The sequence below is a fragment of the Schistocerca serialis genome, chromosome 9, assembly GCF_023864345.2.
Source record: "Schistocerca serialis cubense isolate TAMUIC-IGC-003099 chromosome 9, iqSchSeri2.2, whole genome shotgun sequence".
In the NCBI taxonomy this organism is placed as follows: Eukaryota; Metazoa; Arthropoda; class Insecta; order Orthoptera; family Acrididae; genus Schistocerca; species Schistocerca serialis.
Genome location: NC_064646.1, coordinates 238,852,224 through 238,868,133, shown reverse-complemented (window position 1 = coordinate 238,868,133; position 15,910 = coordinate 238,852,224). Strand labels below are relative to the sequence as shown.

The 15,910-nt window shown below is 39.6% G+C and overlaps 1 protein-coding gene across 1 annotated transcript in view; it reads left to right on the top strand.

Annotated features, from left to right (window-relative positions):
* The window catches only part of LOC126419511 (xanthine dehydrogenase/oxidase-like), a gene marked incomplete at its 5' end in the record, with an annotated part of 297,321 nt that overhangs the window by 238,572 nt on the left and 42,839 nt on the right, over window positions 1–15,910 (top strand). Inside the window, 2 exon segments of the mRNA XM_050086701.1 lie at window positions 4,316–4,511; window positions 5,610–5,800. Of these exon segments, the coding sequence (XP_049942658.1) occupies window positions 4,316–4,511; window positions 5,610–5,800 (387 nt within the window).

Genomic DNA, 15,910 nt, shown 5'->3' with positions numbered 1-15,910 from the left:
CTCAGAATGTTTATTGTACCAACATTTGGTAGAGTGTTGATCACGAAATGCAACAGTCTTGATTCAAATTTCAGTCCCATACATGTAACTAATCTGTCAGGAAATTTAATGTCATTAAGTACTTAATCAGTGGTAACATTCACTGATAACATTCTTACCCTCAGTGAAAATTGAGAAGAATTACAGGATCTGCTGAATGGAATGTACAGTCTATTGACTAAACAATATGGGCCTAGAGTAAACAGAAGAAAAATGAAAGTAATGAGAAGTAGCAGAAATGAGAACAGTCAGAAACCAATTGGTAGATACCAATTTATGCTGGAAAGAAGTTAGCTCCAATTTTGGCCACCAGGTGCTAATCTGATGCTGTACACTGCTTGTATGACAGCATGACATACAAACTGTCATTTGATGAGCTATAGTGGTTAATAATTAAATTAACATTATGCCTTTCTCACTTGTTTGATTTTTTTCTGTTTCATATGCTGTTTCTAATCTATTACATCTTTCTTGCATTCACAAAAGCAGAATCACAATTTGTGTCCAAAATAGGAACTAATCTTCTTTTTTCCAGCATCTACATCTACATCTACATCCATACTCTGCAAGCCACCTGACAGTGTGTGGTAGAGCGTACTTTGAGTACCTCTATTGGTTCTTCCTTCTATTCCAGTCTCGTACTGTTCATGGAGAGAAAGATTGTCGGTATGCCTCTGTGTGGGCTCTAATCTCTCTGATTTTATCCTCATGGTCTCTTCGCGAGATATACATAGGAGGGAGCAATATACTGCTTGACTCCTCGGTGAAGGTATGTTTTAGAAACTTCAACAAAAGCCCATACCGAGCTACTGAGCGTCTCTCCTACAGAGTCTTCCACTAGAGTTTATCTATCATTTCCGTAACGCTTTCACAATTACTAAATGATCCTGTAACAAAGCACGCTGCTCTCTGTTGGATCTTCTCTATCTCTTCTATCAACCCTATCTGGTACGGATCCCACACTGGTCAGCAATATTCAAGCAGTGGGCAAACAAGTGTACTGTAACCCACTTCCTTTGTTTTCGGATTGCATTTCCTTAGGATTCTTCCAATGAATCTCAGTCTGCCATCTGCTTTACCGATGATTAATTTTATATAGTCATTCCATTTTAAATCACTCCTAAAGCCTACTCCCAGATAATTTATAGAATTAAGTGCTTCCAGGTGCTGACCTGCTATATTGTAGCTAAATGATAAGGGATCTTTCTTTCTATGTATTCACAGCACATGACACTTGTCTACATTGAGTTTCAATTGCCATTCCCTGCACCATGCATCAGTTCATTGCAGATCCTGCTGCATTTCAGTACAATTCTCCATTGTTACAACCTCTCGATATACCACAGTATCATATGCAAAATGCCTCAGTGCACTTCTGTTGTTATCCACAAAGTCATTTATGTATATTGTGAATAGCAACGGTCCTATGACACTCCCCTGTGGCACACCTGAAATCACTCTTACTTTGTAAGACTTCTCTCCATTGAGAACGACATGCTGCGTTCTGTTATCTAGGAACTCTTCAATCCAATCACACAATTGGTCTGATAGTCCATATGCTCTTACTTTGTTCATTAAATGACTGTGGGGAACTGTATCATATGCCTTGCGGAAGTCAAGAAACGTGGCATCTACGTGGGAACCCGAGTCTATGGCCCTCTGAGTCTCGCGGACGAATACGCAAGCTGGGTTTCACACAATCATCTTTTATGAAACCCATGCTGATTCCTACAGAATAGATTCCTAGTCCCCAGAAAAGTTATTATACTCGAATATAATATGTGTTCCAAAATTCTACAACTGATCGACGTTAGAGATATAGGTCTATAGTTCTGCATATCTGTTCGACGTCCCTTCTTGAAAATGGGGATGACCTGTGCCCTTTTCCAATCCTTTGGAAAGCTATGCTCTTCTAGAGACCTACAGTACACCGCTGCAAGAAGTGGGGCAAGTTCCTTCGTGTACTCTGTGTAAAATTGAACTAGTATCCCATCAGGTCCAGTGGCCTTTCCTCTTTTGAGTGATTTTAATTGTTTCTCTATCCCTCTATCATCTATTTAGATATCTATGATTTTGTCATCTGTGCGACAATCTAGAGAAGGAACTGCAGTGCAGTCTTCCTCTGTGAAACAGCTTTGGAAAAAGTATTTCAGCCTTTAGTCTGTCATCCTCTGTTTCAGTACCATTTTGGTCACAGAGTGTCTGGACATTTTGTTTTGATCCACCTACCACTTTGATATAAGTCCAATATATCTTAGGATTTTCTGCCAAGTCAGTGCATAGGACTTTACTTTCGAATTCATTGAACGCCTCTTGCATAGCCCTCCTCACACTACATTTTGCTTCACGTAATTTTTGTTTGTCTGCAAGGCTTTGGCTGTGTTTATGTTTGCTGTGAAGTTTCCTTTGCTTCCGCAACAGTTTTCTAATTCGGTTGTTGTACCATAGTGGCTCTTTTCCATCTCTTATGATCTTGCTTGGCACATACTCATGTAATGCATATTGTACGATGGTTTTGAACTTTGTCCATTGATCCTCAACACTATCTGTACTAGAGGCAAAACTTTTGCATTGAGCCGTCAAGTACTCTGAAATCTGCTTTTTGTCACTTTTGCTAAACAGAAAAATCTTCTTACTTTTTTAATATTTCTATTTACGGCTGAAATCATTGATGCAGTAACTGCTTTATGATCACTGATTCCCTGTTCTGCATTAACTGTTTCAAATAGTTCGGGTCTGTTTGTCACCAGAAGGTCTAATATGTTATCGCCATGAGTTGGTTCTCTGTTTAACTGCTCAAGGTAGTTTTCAGATAATGCCTTCCACTCGGCTCCAAACCCGAGGACTGCGATTGGTACTGGGAATGATGCTACAAATAGTTAGCTCAGATTCCACCCCATGAACAAGGCTTTCCACCTTCACCATCCCCACCAACCGCCCGTACAAACTGAGGATGACCTCTGAACCCAGACGGCAGGAGGCATTGGTGCCAACATGAGCAACAATTTGCAGTCGGGTGCACCCAGTGCTCTCTATTGCCGGCAGCAGGGCCTCCTCCACATCTTGGATGAGACCCCTGGCAAGAATAGAGTGAACACTGGCCTTCTTCCCCAACCTTTCTGCTATTTCCCCAAGGGACTCCATCACCCACCTAACATTGGAGCTCCCAATCACTAATAAACCCCTCCCCCCATGTGCCTGCTCAGACCTTGCTGAAGGAGCAGCCACATGTCCACTCACAGGCAGAGTCGGCGATGCCACATGGCCAGCCTCCACATTGACCCTCCGCCTTGTGCGCTGTGAACGCCGCAGAACCGCCACTCCCCTTGGGGAGAGAGAGGCCAAACCACGCCCGGTACCCACGAAAATGTCTCAACATTAAGGACCATGGGTGAAGCATGTACACCTGCGGTGTACCATGCGACGCACCAGCCTCCCCACTGCCGCCACACTCCGAGGCAGCAGCCTGAAGACAGCTAACCGCGGCCATCAACACATTCAGCTGTTCGCAAACAGTGGCCAGCTCCTCCTGCATCTGTACACAGCAGTCACACATCCTATCCATACTAAGAAATCAGTTTGCTGTAGAGAGTTAATCAACTTTTAACTAGACTGCTAATTCTCTAAAGGCAGCTTATAGCTGACTAAACTATGGGTTACTAGACACTTCTTGTTGAAAAGAATGAAAGTACGCACTACCTGTCTCTTGACTGTATTCAAAACAAACACTAGCACTACTGGCACTACAGCTGACTAAAGGGACCCTCTCTGACTGTATTCAAAACAAAAACAAAATCTATGGAACATTGTTACTAGTACTCGAAGATTAAAGCTTCCTAAAAGCAAAAACACATGGAAGAAGAAGTGACAAGTAAGAAAAATACAGTTAATACTTAAATTAACATAGCTCGCTGCACAGCAGATGTGAAGCAGATGAGCATGTGAGCATAAATTGGTTCTGCAGTAACACATTAGAATATGTACCAAGTTTCACTGGCATACAATTTTTGAAGCCCACACTGTACCTCTGTGAGTAGCTGCATTTAAATTTTAACCACCTGTTATAAGGAAGCAACAGATGGATCATGACAACAGTATTATTATTTAAAAATATGACTTAATCTCCTTAGGGCTTCTGTCTTACAGATGCCAGGGAAAGAGAAGATTGCCATGAAACTTGATGTGATGTTAAGGGAATGTATTTTTTCTGTTTTATATTTATGTGTTAAAATTTAAATTCAGTAACTGCCTAAATCAAATCTCTATTTCCTTTTAGGTTGGTGTGGAAGATGATGGAACCATAATGTATTTGGAAGGAAACACATACCATAACATTGGGGATTCACTCAATGATCATCCTGTACTTTTTACTCTATCTAACCTGCCAAACTGCTATGACACAAGTACATGGAAAGTGACAGCTAGTGTTGTCTTTACAGATATACCATGCAACACCTGGTGTAGAGCTCCAGGTTAGTAAAGTACTTTTCTTCATTGTCAATTAACCTGGCATATTGTTTTCCTTCAGTGATGTATATGACAGAAAAAGACCATTATATTCCTTATAAGTCACCATAACTAAAGCAGATCTAGTTAAACTAACAGAAATACATATGCAAAAACAAATGATTTCTTGCTTTTGTTACCAGAAGCAAAAAAGACAAATATGAAGAAGGGAAGAAGAAAATAATAGAGATACAAATGATGAGTAAGAGTTATGTTACACAGACCTATGAATTCAGAGAGCAATTGAAGAACACAGAAAGAGAAGATGGGTGATGATAGTTATCTTACAACAATACTATAACATATCCATTGGTCTGGATACATCCCATTTTTTTCAGTTGTTTTTCATCCAATCTCTTCCCTGAAGAGAAATTTTCTGTTATAGTCCTCTGATTCTTCACTCTTCACTGATTAGAAATTTTTGCCTCTAAACCTTTTAAGTCAATGATTAGTATTGTTAAATATAGTACTTCTTCAAGGTTTTGGTTTCACAACGCTTCATGTGCATATAATTCATCTGTTTTATTCTAAACACAAATCTTGATTATTACCCACTGATCAGTCACTACCAAATGATGGCTGTGTAGTGCTGGAATGGGAACAGGGAGGGGACTGGCTGGGTGAGGACAGTGACTAATGAAGGTTAGGCCTGGAGGGTTATGGGAACGTTCCCATCATGCATTGATGCTGCTGCTCACAGTGTGGTTTCAGTTCTCTGAGACTGCAGACATGTGTGCAAGTTGCATCTGCTTGAGTGTGTGTGTGCATGTGTGTATGTGTGTCTACTGATGACAAAGGCCTTAGTGGCCGAAAGCTGTAATTGTGTGAATCTTTTTGTTGTGCCTATCATGACTCAGCATCTCCACTATATGGTGAGTAGCAACTTTCCTTCTCTGGCATCATTACATTCCATTGTTTTATATTAGTTTCCATTTTTCCATAATGGTCTGTAAGTAATTTACCTTTTCAGATGTTGGTGAATGTAATATGATTGTACTCCTTAATAGAACTAAGTAAGTTTTCTGGAGTTTTAAATACCTGCATCATACATTTCTATTTTGCAGGTACTACTGAAGGTATTGCATTCACTGAAAACATTATGGAGCATATTGCAAAAGTACTTGGAAAAGATGCTATTGAGGTGAAGTTAAAGAACCTGCCCAAAAATGATACAAACATTGCTGATATGGTCCCTTACTGGAAGAATAAATCCGATTATCCTAATAGAGTATTGGCAATTCAAGACTTTAACAAGGTACATTAAAACTTGTTAGCTGTTTCTTTCATACATGACATTAATGATATGTCATCATTAAATTGGTGTAGTGGCTCATTCGTTGCATTAGTTATTACTGTTTATAAATCTCATACTGAGAAAAGAACCTCCAACTATCAAGAAATACATCAACACTGATGAGTAGCTACTATCAACTATTGATGAACTCTTCCACAACTTATGTAAAATCATAAAAGTAGCAGTAATGTTGTAAAACATAAAACGAATGGCACAACATTTGAAGAAACATTAAGTGTATTTTTTTTTTTAAAAAAACTTAGTTATTTAAGTGAGCAAAGACATGCTTATGAAAAAATTTGAGGAAAGATGAGAGAATATTGCAAATTAATGTAAGTGGCTGATCATTTGGTGAAAAAGCAGATGAGCCATTCACTTCACTTAACACATTAACATCTCTCCCCTAATAGTTTAGAAATGAGATCCAACACAACACAAGCTTTTAATAAGTTCACAACATTTGAGTTATTTTCAAATAAAATTGCTAATAATATGAGTGAAATCACAAGGCTATCCTTTTGTTAGCAAATAAAATATACCACATTAAAAATGATTTAGAGATGGGGTTCCATTGTAAACATGATATGTTGATTGGCCTTTATGCCTAAGCAAGCTGCAATATGCAAACACACTTCTCAGATTTCCCACCAGATCATATTATGTAAATCCCAGAATGGTCACAAATTATTGTTGGTTACTTCATACAATTTATCTTCCCACTGACTAATGATTTTCTTGTTTTCAAAAATATGTGTTTATGCAGGGTATAAGGTACCTATATTAGCATCTGTACTCTGCAAATCACTGTGAAATGCATACCTCATATTGTACCAGTTATTGGGGATATTTTTGCCATTCTATTCACATTTCAAGTATTGGAAGACTGATAACTTAAAGACCTCTGTGTGTTCTGTAATTATTCTGACACTGGCTTTGCAACCAACAGTATTAATAGATAGTATTTCTACTGCATTTCTAGATTTATTGTTTAAAGTTTATTATTGTAACTTTCTAAGTAAGCTTTCACAGGATATGATTTTTCAGTTATTCCTGACATATTTGTTGATCAAACAGTCCAAGGGTGTTCTGCCAGTCTAGATTTCCAATGGGCCCACTGGACACTGTGGACCAGCAGTACAGCCATTGACTGTTTGTTTCAAACAGGCTAGCATGCATCTGTCATCAAGGCTTTGCCAGTTCAGTTTCTTCAGCACCTCTGCGAAGCACTCATATTAGTGTCACAGACCGGTGCTGGCCTTCTTTGCATAAATTCAATATGCCCTCTTAGTCTTACTTGGTATGGGTCACAAATACACGAGCAATGTTCTATGATGGGTCAGATGAATGTTTTGTTAATGTTCTCCATCGTAGATAATGGCATTTCTTTACTGGTCTACCAATGGACCAAAGTCAGCCATCAGGAACTGGGTGGAGATAATGATAGTTGAATATCCAGTTCTGCACATCCTATTTATTTACTGAATGTGTTAAGTGGACAGAACAAATCCATGACCATTACACAGAAACAAACACAGAGAACTGAATAGAAACTGTAATATGATCTACCATACTTTAAGTTAATTGCTCAAATTGTTTTACTTACTTCCAATGAAGAGACAGCTGATGTTTTCTGCACTCATAAATCACTATAGACTAGCTGGTTGCCTTTACCCCAAATCATTCATTACTTCCTTGCTGGGTTCTCTTAAGATGAATGGGATCATCCTATACAGAGCTGTCCCTCTAATCATTCATCTTCATCATCATCTTCACTTCTAGGCATTAGGTTAACTTCTGTTCCATTTTCAAAGGTTAGTGTTATTGGGTCTACCAGGGTTTCTTCCTCTTCTTAGTCCATATCTCAACTATTTAGGAATGAGAAAATTAGAGAATAACTAGTGTTGGAGGGATAAACAAGAAAGAGTGTGTGAGCTGTGTGCCACAAGGAAGACTGATGAGATTACTGTTGAGATACAGGCAAACTGACTGCTGAGTTTGTAATATCATCACCCACAATACACATCCCTTTGTTCTAAACATAAAGGCACTTCCTTTCCTTGGTTATGGATTATTATACATGTTAGAAATGTGGGATTTCGACATCATGTGTGGAAAAATAATGGAGCATTCAAGCATATCCACCAACTTGGATCTATTAGTACATAAAACAGTAAATTGTAACACTAATACAAAACTCAATGCATTGTTGCATGGGAATGATTATGGTAGTGCCAAGACACTTTGTTGATGACTCACCAAGAAGAGTAGTTGCCCATTGGGAGAGGTGGCTCACTGGTCTCAGAGCATAAACTATATGTTAGGCCAAGTGATTGAGCACTCGTCACCAGCCTAATTCCCTTATGATTAATAGAGTAAAGATTCTTTTGTTCTATTTCCATTTCAAGTTATGTATTACAACTGCACTAAAGTCAGCATTGAAAAGAAATTTCTTGTAGAACTGCAGGAGGCAAAACCTTTCAGCTCCAGAAGAACATGTATGCTAAAACCTTTGATGATGTTATGTGCTGTGTCATATCTGAATGTTTTCAGTTATGGCAACACAGTACTGCTGTCCTCGCAAAACATAACTGATTAAAATTTAAACTGTATGATTGAGGTGGAGTGTGGGTAAGTTCTAAAAACAATAATGGGCCCATCTCAAATTCCTCTCCTGTGTCAGCCTCTTCATCTGGCAGCCTATGTCCTTACCCTGATGTGTACAAATGTTGTATCATCCTGTCCCTCATTCTTGTCAGTGTTTTCCATATATTTCTTTCCTCTCTGATTCTGTGCAGAATGTCCTCATTCCTTATCTTATCTGTCCACTTAATTTTCAACATTTATTTGTTGCGCCAAATCTCAAATGCTTTGATTCTCTGCTGTTCCAGTTTCATTACCATACAATGCTGTGCTCCAAACGTACATTATCGGAAACTTCTTCTTCAATTTAAGGCCTATGTTTGATACTAGTAGACTTCTCCTAGCCAGGAATGCCTGTTTCACATAGTGCTAGTCTGTTTCTAATGTCCTCCTTTCTCTATCCTTCAAAGGTTATTTTGCTGGCTACGTAGAAGACTCCTTAACTTCATCTGCTATGTGATCCCCAATACTGATATTAAGTTTCTGACTCTTCTCTTTTCTGCTACTTCTCATTACTTTCATATTTCTTCAATTTACTCTTAGTCCATATTCTGTACTCATTAGACTATTAATTCCATTCAGCAGATCATGTAATTCTTCTTCACTTTCACTCAGGATTGCAACATTGTCAGTGAATCTTATTCTTGATATCCTTCCACCATGAATTTTAATCACACTCTTGAAACTTTCTTTTATTTCCTTCATTGCTTCTTTGATGTATAGACTGAGCAATAGGGCTGAAAGACTACATCACTGACTTACACCCTTCTTAATCTGTGCACTTTGTTCTTGGTCTTCCACTCTGATTATTCCATCCTGGCTCATGTACTCTATAGTTTATCCCTATTTCCCTCAGAATTTTGAACATCTTGCACTATTTGACATTGTCAAACACTTCCTTCAGGTCAACAAATCATATGAAGATGTCTTGATTTTTCTTTAGTCGTGTTTCCATTATCAACCATACTGTCAGCACCACCCCTTTTGTCCTTTTACCTTTCCCCAAGTCAAACCGATTGTCATATAACACATCCTAACTTTCTTTTCCATTCTTCTGTATATGTCCTTGTCAAAAACTTAGATGCATGAGCTGTTAAGCTGACTGGTGATCATTCTCACAGCTGACAACTGTTACAGTCTTTGGAATTGTGTGGATGATATTTTTTCCAAAGGTGAGAGGGTGTATTGATAGACTCATACATTCTACACCAATATCAATAGTCATTTTATTTCCACTTCCCTCAATGATTTTAGATAGTCTGATGGAATGTTATCTATACCTTCTGCCTTATTTGATCTTAAGTCTTCCAAAGCTCTTTTAAATTTTGATTCTCATACTGCATCCTCTGTCTCTCCTATATAGATTCCTGTTTCTTCTTCTATCATGTCATCAGATAAGTCTTCCCCTTATAGAGGCCTTCAATGTACTCTTTCCACCTATCTGCTCTCTCCTCTGTATTTAACAGTGAAATTCTCATTACACTCTTAAGTGTTACCACCCCAGCTTTTAATTTCACTGAAAGTTGATTTGATCTTCCAACAATCATTTATTTTTTGATTTCTTCACATTTTTCGTACAGCCATTTCACCTTAGCTTCCCTACACTTTCTATGTATTTCATTCCTAAGTGACTTGTATTTCTGTATTCCTGAATTTCCCAAAACATTTTTGTACTTCCTTCTTTCATCGATCAATTACAATATTGCTTGCGTTACCCTTGGTTTCTTTGCAGTTACCTTCCTTGTACCTATGTTTTTCCTTCCAACTTCCATGACTGCCCTTTTTAGATATGTCTATTCCTCTTCAACTGAACTGACTTCTGAGCTATTCCTTATTGCTGTATCTGTAGCCTTAGAGAACTTCAAGTGTATTTCTTCATTCCTCCATACTTTCATATCCAATTCCTTTGCCCATTGACTGTTCCTGACTATTTTATTAAATTTTAACCTACTCTTCATCACCACTAAATTTTGATGTGAGTCTATATCTGCTCCTGGGTATGCCTTGTGATCTAGTAACAGATTTTGGAATCTCTGCCTGACTGTGAGGTAATCTAACTGAAATATTCCTATATCTCCTGGCCTTTTTCAATTATATCTCTACTCTTGTGATTCTTGAACAGAGTGTTCATTATGACTAGCTGAAATTTATTTCAGAGCTCAATTACTCTTTCTCCTGTCTCATTCCTAATACTGAGCCCATGTCCTCCTGTAACCCTTTTGTTCTACTCCTTCCCCCACAACTGGATTCCTGTCCCCCATGACTGTTAGATTTTCATCTCCCTTTATGTACTGAATTACCCATTCAGTATTGTGTCTTTAATGTACTTAGTAGCAGTAGTAATAGCAGTAGCTTTATTCATCTGTAGATCTCTTTTTACAAGGATATAGGACATGTCAAAGTATTTGTACGTTTACACCAGTTTAAAAAAACTTATTTTTATACACATACACTTACAGACTTCTAGTTAGAGATAATCATTAGATTTACTCCTGGTATACAATACTTTTTTTTGTACAAATAACTTGTTACATAATGCAATGCCTCACTGTTCACTCATAGGAAAAAAGAAGGAAAGAAAAATATTGTGAAGGTGTTATGTGAAATGTTGGATGTTTTTTAATTATTATTATTATTATTTGTTTTCACTGCCTTCTGCATTCTCATGCCATTGACAATTGTCGATTCTTCCACCATAGGGGCAGTTTCCCAACCCAAGGACAAGACAGTGCCCTGAACCTCTGTTGCTCCTCTGCCCTCTTTACAAGGCCATTGGCAGAATGAGGGTGACTTCTTGTGGTGGAAGTCTTTAGCCACCAAAGCTGATGATTTGTGTTCAATGTTCATCTTATTAATGACCCAAGTTTAAGATTGTTTTCACAGATTAAAATGTATGTCATCATTTTCCTGTTTATTCTCTTTGTAGAGTAGACCTAGGTTAGAGCTCTCCATGTAGACCATAAGCACCAATGATCTACACTGTGTAGCCAGATGGAGACACATCTGAATACCTGCATACACAATAGTAATAAGTAATCAACCGAGTTAAGAATTGTGACTGTGGAGCTATACTCCTGAGCAAAGAGCATCATCACTGGATTAAGCGATTTGTCCTAGGTCACTTACAGACCCCCTCTCCTGGGAGTGTGGAGCATAGGTTTGGCCGGAGGGGGTGGGGGTGGGGGTGGGGGCGGGGGTGGGGGGGCACAATGCTGCTGAGCCTCAAAGAGGAGTGCAACCTCACCCATTCTGTGACTGGCTGCTTGCCTGATCAGTTGCATGAGGTGATGGGGTAACTAATGGTATCAACCAAAATGAGAATGAAGACTGGTACTGGCAAGTGATTGAGGCTGAAGTGATGGAGGTGATGGTGTCAAAGCACTGTCTGTTTGTTACTCCAGTGGCAGAAGGTGGGGTTGAGTGCATTTTTTAGCAGCAGTGACCTTGAGAATCACATCTGCTGAAAATGTGGAAGCAATGGAGTATGAATCAACATCCAGTGAAAGTTCGTATAGGCAAGAAAATGCTTCTGGGGGTGAGTCATTATGGACACATCACTCATCTTGTTGTCCTTCCATGAGGAGAAAGCTGCCAATTAGTTTGACTGAAATCTCCTTGGTCAGAACTGATACTGATGTTCCTAGGCATGTCTGTGATGTTGAGCAGGGTCCATGCCCATTTTAGTCTGTTGACCATAGCAATAGTCAGTTTGCCATGCAACAAAATGTCCAAGTTATTGTTACTGTGTCTAGTTACTTTACAGGGACCTAAGTAGAGTGGGTGTAATGTCAGTGGACAGTACTATCATGCAGCACTACATGGTAGCTGGCCTGCAAAGCTTTGTTGATGAAACTTTTTTGGTATCCATGCTCCTCCAGGTGTGGTACCTTGAAGTGTGGACACACTATGTTAATTCTTTGTCAGTAGGCAATTGTGGCATTTGTAACCAGTACACAAATCTAAAGGAACATATGGCAGGGCATCTGTCGACCCCCTCCCTGACACATGATAGCAGGTTTTAGGGTTCAGTGCCAGAGTTCTTCAAGATCATTACTTTGTGGGTGGTAAGCTGTTGTTCAAAAGTACTACAAGTCGTATGAATGACAGAGTCCAGTAAAAAGTTGTGACTCAGATTATCTGCCTTGGTGTGTTGTAAATTTAAGGTATAGAAACTGGCAGCTGGGACAGCAGCTCAGCAACAAAACCATGCCACAGTGTGTCAACCATTGCGCTGCCAACTTAGCACATCAGCAGATACAATGCTTCTGCTCTCAGCATTTCTGTGTGTCAACAAGAGGGACATCGCATGAGCTCCCACTGTGTGATTGACCAACCCACTGGTTATGCCATGCCAGGCTATTCACTCTGCTCCAGACGTTCCAGTGTGACCTCAGTACAGGGGTCTTCTACAATTGCCAGCATATGGAAATTAGATTAAAACCTCTAAGACCAGCCATCCTGATCTCATCACAGCTGGGTCATCTCATAATGCAAAGACTGTGTCAGTCATTGCCGCATCTATGATACTGCGTTGCACATGAACATCACCTTGCTGCCATCCCTCCACCCAGTAGCCATCACCCACCATGTGCCATCATGCCTTGTTAGCCAAGTTTCCGCTACCATCCATGGGGAATGCCTATGTTGGCGTGTCAGCACAGTCATGCTGGGGCCAAAGGATCACCTCCTGTCATCTGCAGTCTGTCTCTTTCAGATGTGTTGAACCATGTTGCTTGATGTTCTTCAGTGAAATGTTCTATCAACTAATTGGCTGCCTTCTTCATCAGCTCCATCAGCATCCTCCAGCATAAAACCACTTGCCCACTCCTGCCTGCTGTAAAAGCCTATTAGAATATTGGTGTCAGGATATCTGCTGGAGCTGAAAATAGTCATCCAGTGTGGTATGGAAGAGAGGTAGGATCAGCAGCAGTGGCATTCAGTGCTTGGTTTCAAGCAAGTGCTGACAACAATGTTTTGTTTTAGGCCTGTTTCATTGTATTTGTCCTTTCCTTTCTATCTGGGTATACTATACTCTTGTGGTTGTAGTGGTGAATGAAATGGCAGTCTCTGGGAAAACAACAACCAAGGAGACAATTCAGCATCTTCTAAATGAGGTAACTAAGCTTAGAGCTGGAATTGATGCTTTGAGTGGGGATGTGAGTTGTTTGAAGGGTGGAAGAAGGAAAGGATCATCTTCAGGTGCACCTTCACCTATCCTTGAAGCTAGTATGGACTCATTTGTGGAACCTTTTATGGTACATCTAGGGAAGATATTTTTGTCTTCTTTGATAGTTTGCGTATGGCCATGAAATTATGGAACTGGAATGATGTTGTTAAGTGTAGCTCCTTTAAAATAGGTGGAGGAATGCTAGGTAATATGTGATGAGCAATGAGAAACTGCAGGAAGCTCAGCCCTCACAGACCTTCAGGAAGGGTTAGTGGATATTTACAGGAAGAAGAATACCTTATAAAATTATTGTGAACAACTTAATGGTGTAGCACAAACAAGGAAAATCAGTAGAGGGTTTTGTGAACCATATCAGGAAAATAAATGTTAATATGTATGAATAAACAAGTGAAGATCATCGCACTAAAGGCATTTTTCAGAAGGCAGAACAGTGGGTACTTGGCAAGCTTTTGCAGGCCTGCCATCTGAAATGTCATGGAAAATACACATGGAAATTCTGAGAACCGAGCTTGAAGCTGTGGCAACTGCAATAACTTTGACTGAAATTGGCTAATTAATTAGACCAAGGGACAAGCAGGTAGTGTTTAATGTGAAGATTACATGTTGTAAGTGTGGTGCTCCTGGTCACACACATTCAACATTTCTGTGTAAATCTGCAATATCAGGGGTGCAAGCAAGAGGGGCAATTGTGTTGAAAAATGTCCATAGGCTCATAGATGGTGGAATCCGTCTAACACTCACACCCCTGTGTTAAACATTGCAGGGAGATGTGTGAACACTCAGCAGGACTCTTGGTAAGTTTCACTATGTGGCACTCTGGTCAAAATTAGTGGCAGACATTTGTCTGTTCGGTTGTATAAAGCAAATGTTATGTTAGTTGTTGTTAGATACAAACTCACAGGTATCCATGGCTATCCAGAATAAATTGAGTACAGTGAATTGGAGCCCACCATACTGTAGGTTAAGTAGTGTGGGTGGTAAAAATGGGAATTCTCTCAGTTCTACATTGTTGGGTTTCTGAGTGGGAGTGGGAGACTTCTGAATTTGTGTGGATGTTCTGCCGTCCATAGGACATCATTCTTGGTCTAGACTTCCTGATTAAACATCATGTCAAAGATGATCTACAGCAGTGCACAGTAGAACTAGGTTGGATATTATTCCATCTTGGTTTCATGGTAGAAAGAGCTAAACAGTTGCAAGAAACACCTGAGATATTGGAATGCTGGTTGAACTGAGTACACCACTCTTAGACTTTCAGGATATGGTACCAGAAGGTACAGGAAGACTGGTGTGGATGAAAGTAGAAGTGCAAGAGTTAGATGGCAGCCAAGTAGTGCCTATCACTATACATAATTTTTGTTCAGAGGCAGTGGGCTATCAAAAGGAACATTGGCAGCTAACTTAGAAGCTTTAGAGGACAAATTCGGAAAGGATTTCAATGCATAATACCAGAAGCCAGGACAGTTTGCCAATTTAAGTGCACTGAGAGGAAAAGAGTTGCACCTGAAAGGATGTGATAGTGTTGAAAGAATATGCATGGTTGGTTAATTTGCCTGGTCCACTGCCAGTTTCACCTCTCCTACAACTCAGAATTCCCACTTGTTGTAATTCATCTGTATATACGAAACCATACAAGTCCCCCCGCTATTTGCAACCAGTACTGGAAGAGTTTGAGGACCAGCAGCTACAGTATGGAATCATAGATGAAAGTATTAGCCCATGGTCAGCCATAGTAGTAATTGTACACAAGAAGTTCTTCAATGGGAAAAATGCTAAAAGCTTCTGCTGCAATTACACGTTTCCAAGTCATCGAATACTCATCAGTGCATACCCCATGTCTAATATCACAGATGTGTTAGACAATCTGGAACAAGCAGCACTAGAAGATCAGCAAAAAAAACAGCATTTTTGGGCCATTGAGAGACTTCCATTATCATTAGAAGCCTTTTGGTGTGAAAAACATACCTGCAACTTCAACTGAGTGCTATGGGGGCTGAAACCAAAGCAATGCCTAGTTTAGCTAAATGAATAATAGTACACTCCAAGGGCATCCTCGAGCATAAAATGCCTCTGCAGGGAAGTATTTGAAGGTTGCTTTTAGGATGGCTGACCTTCAGTGTAGAAAAGAGTCCCTTTGTATCACAGGAGGCCTGCTATTTAGATAACATTATTGGCCAGGACTGGGTATTTACTGACCAGTGACTTGTTCAAGCCATAAGAGACTTCCCAACACCTAGCTTGGT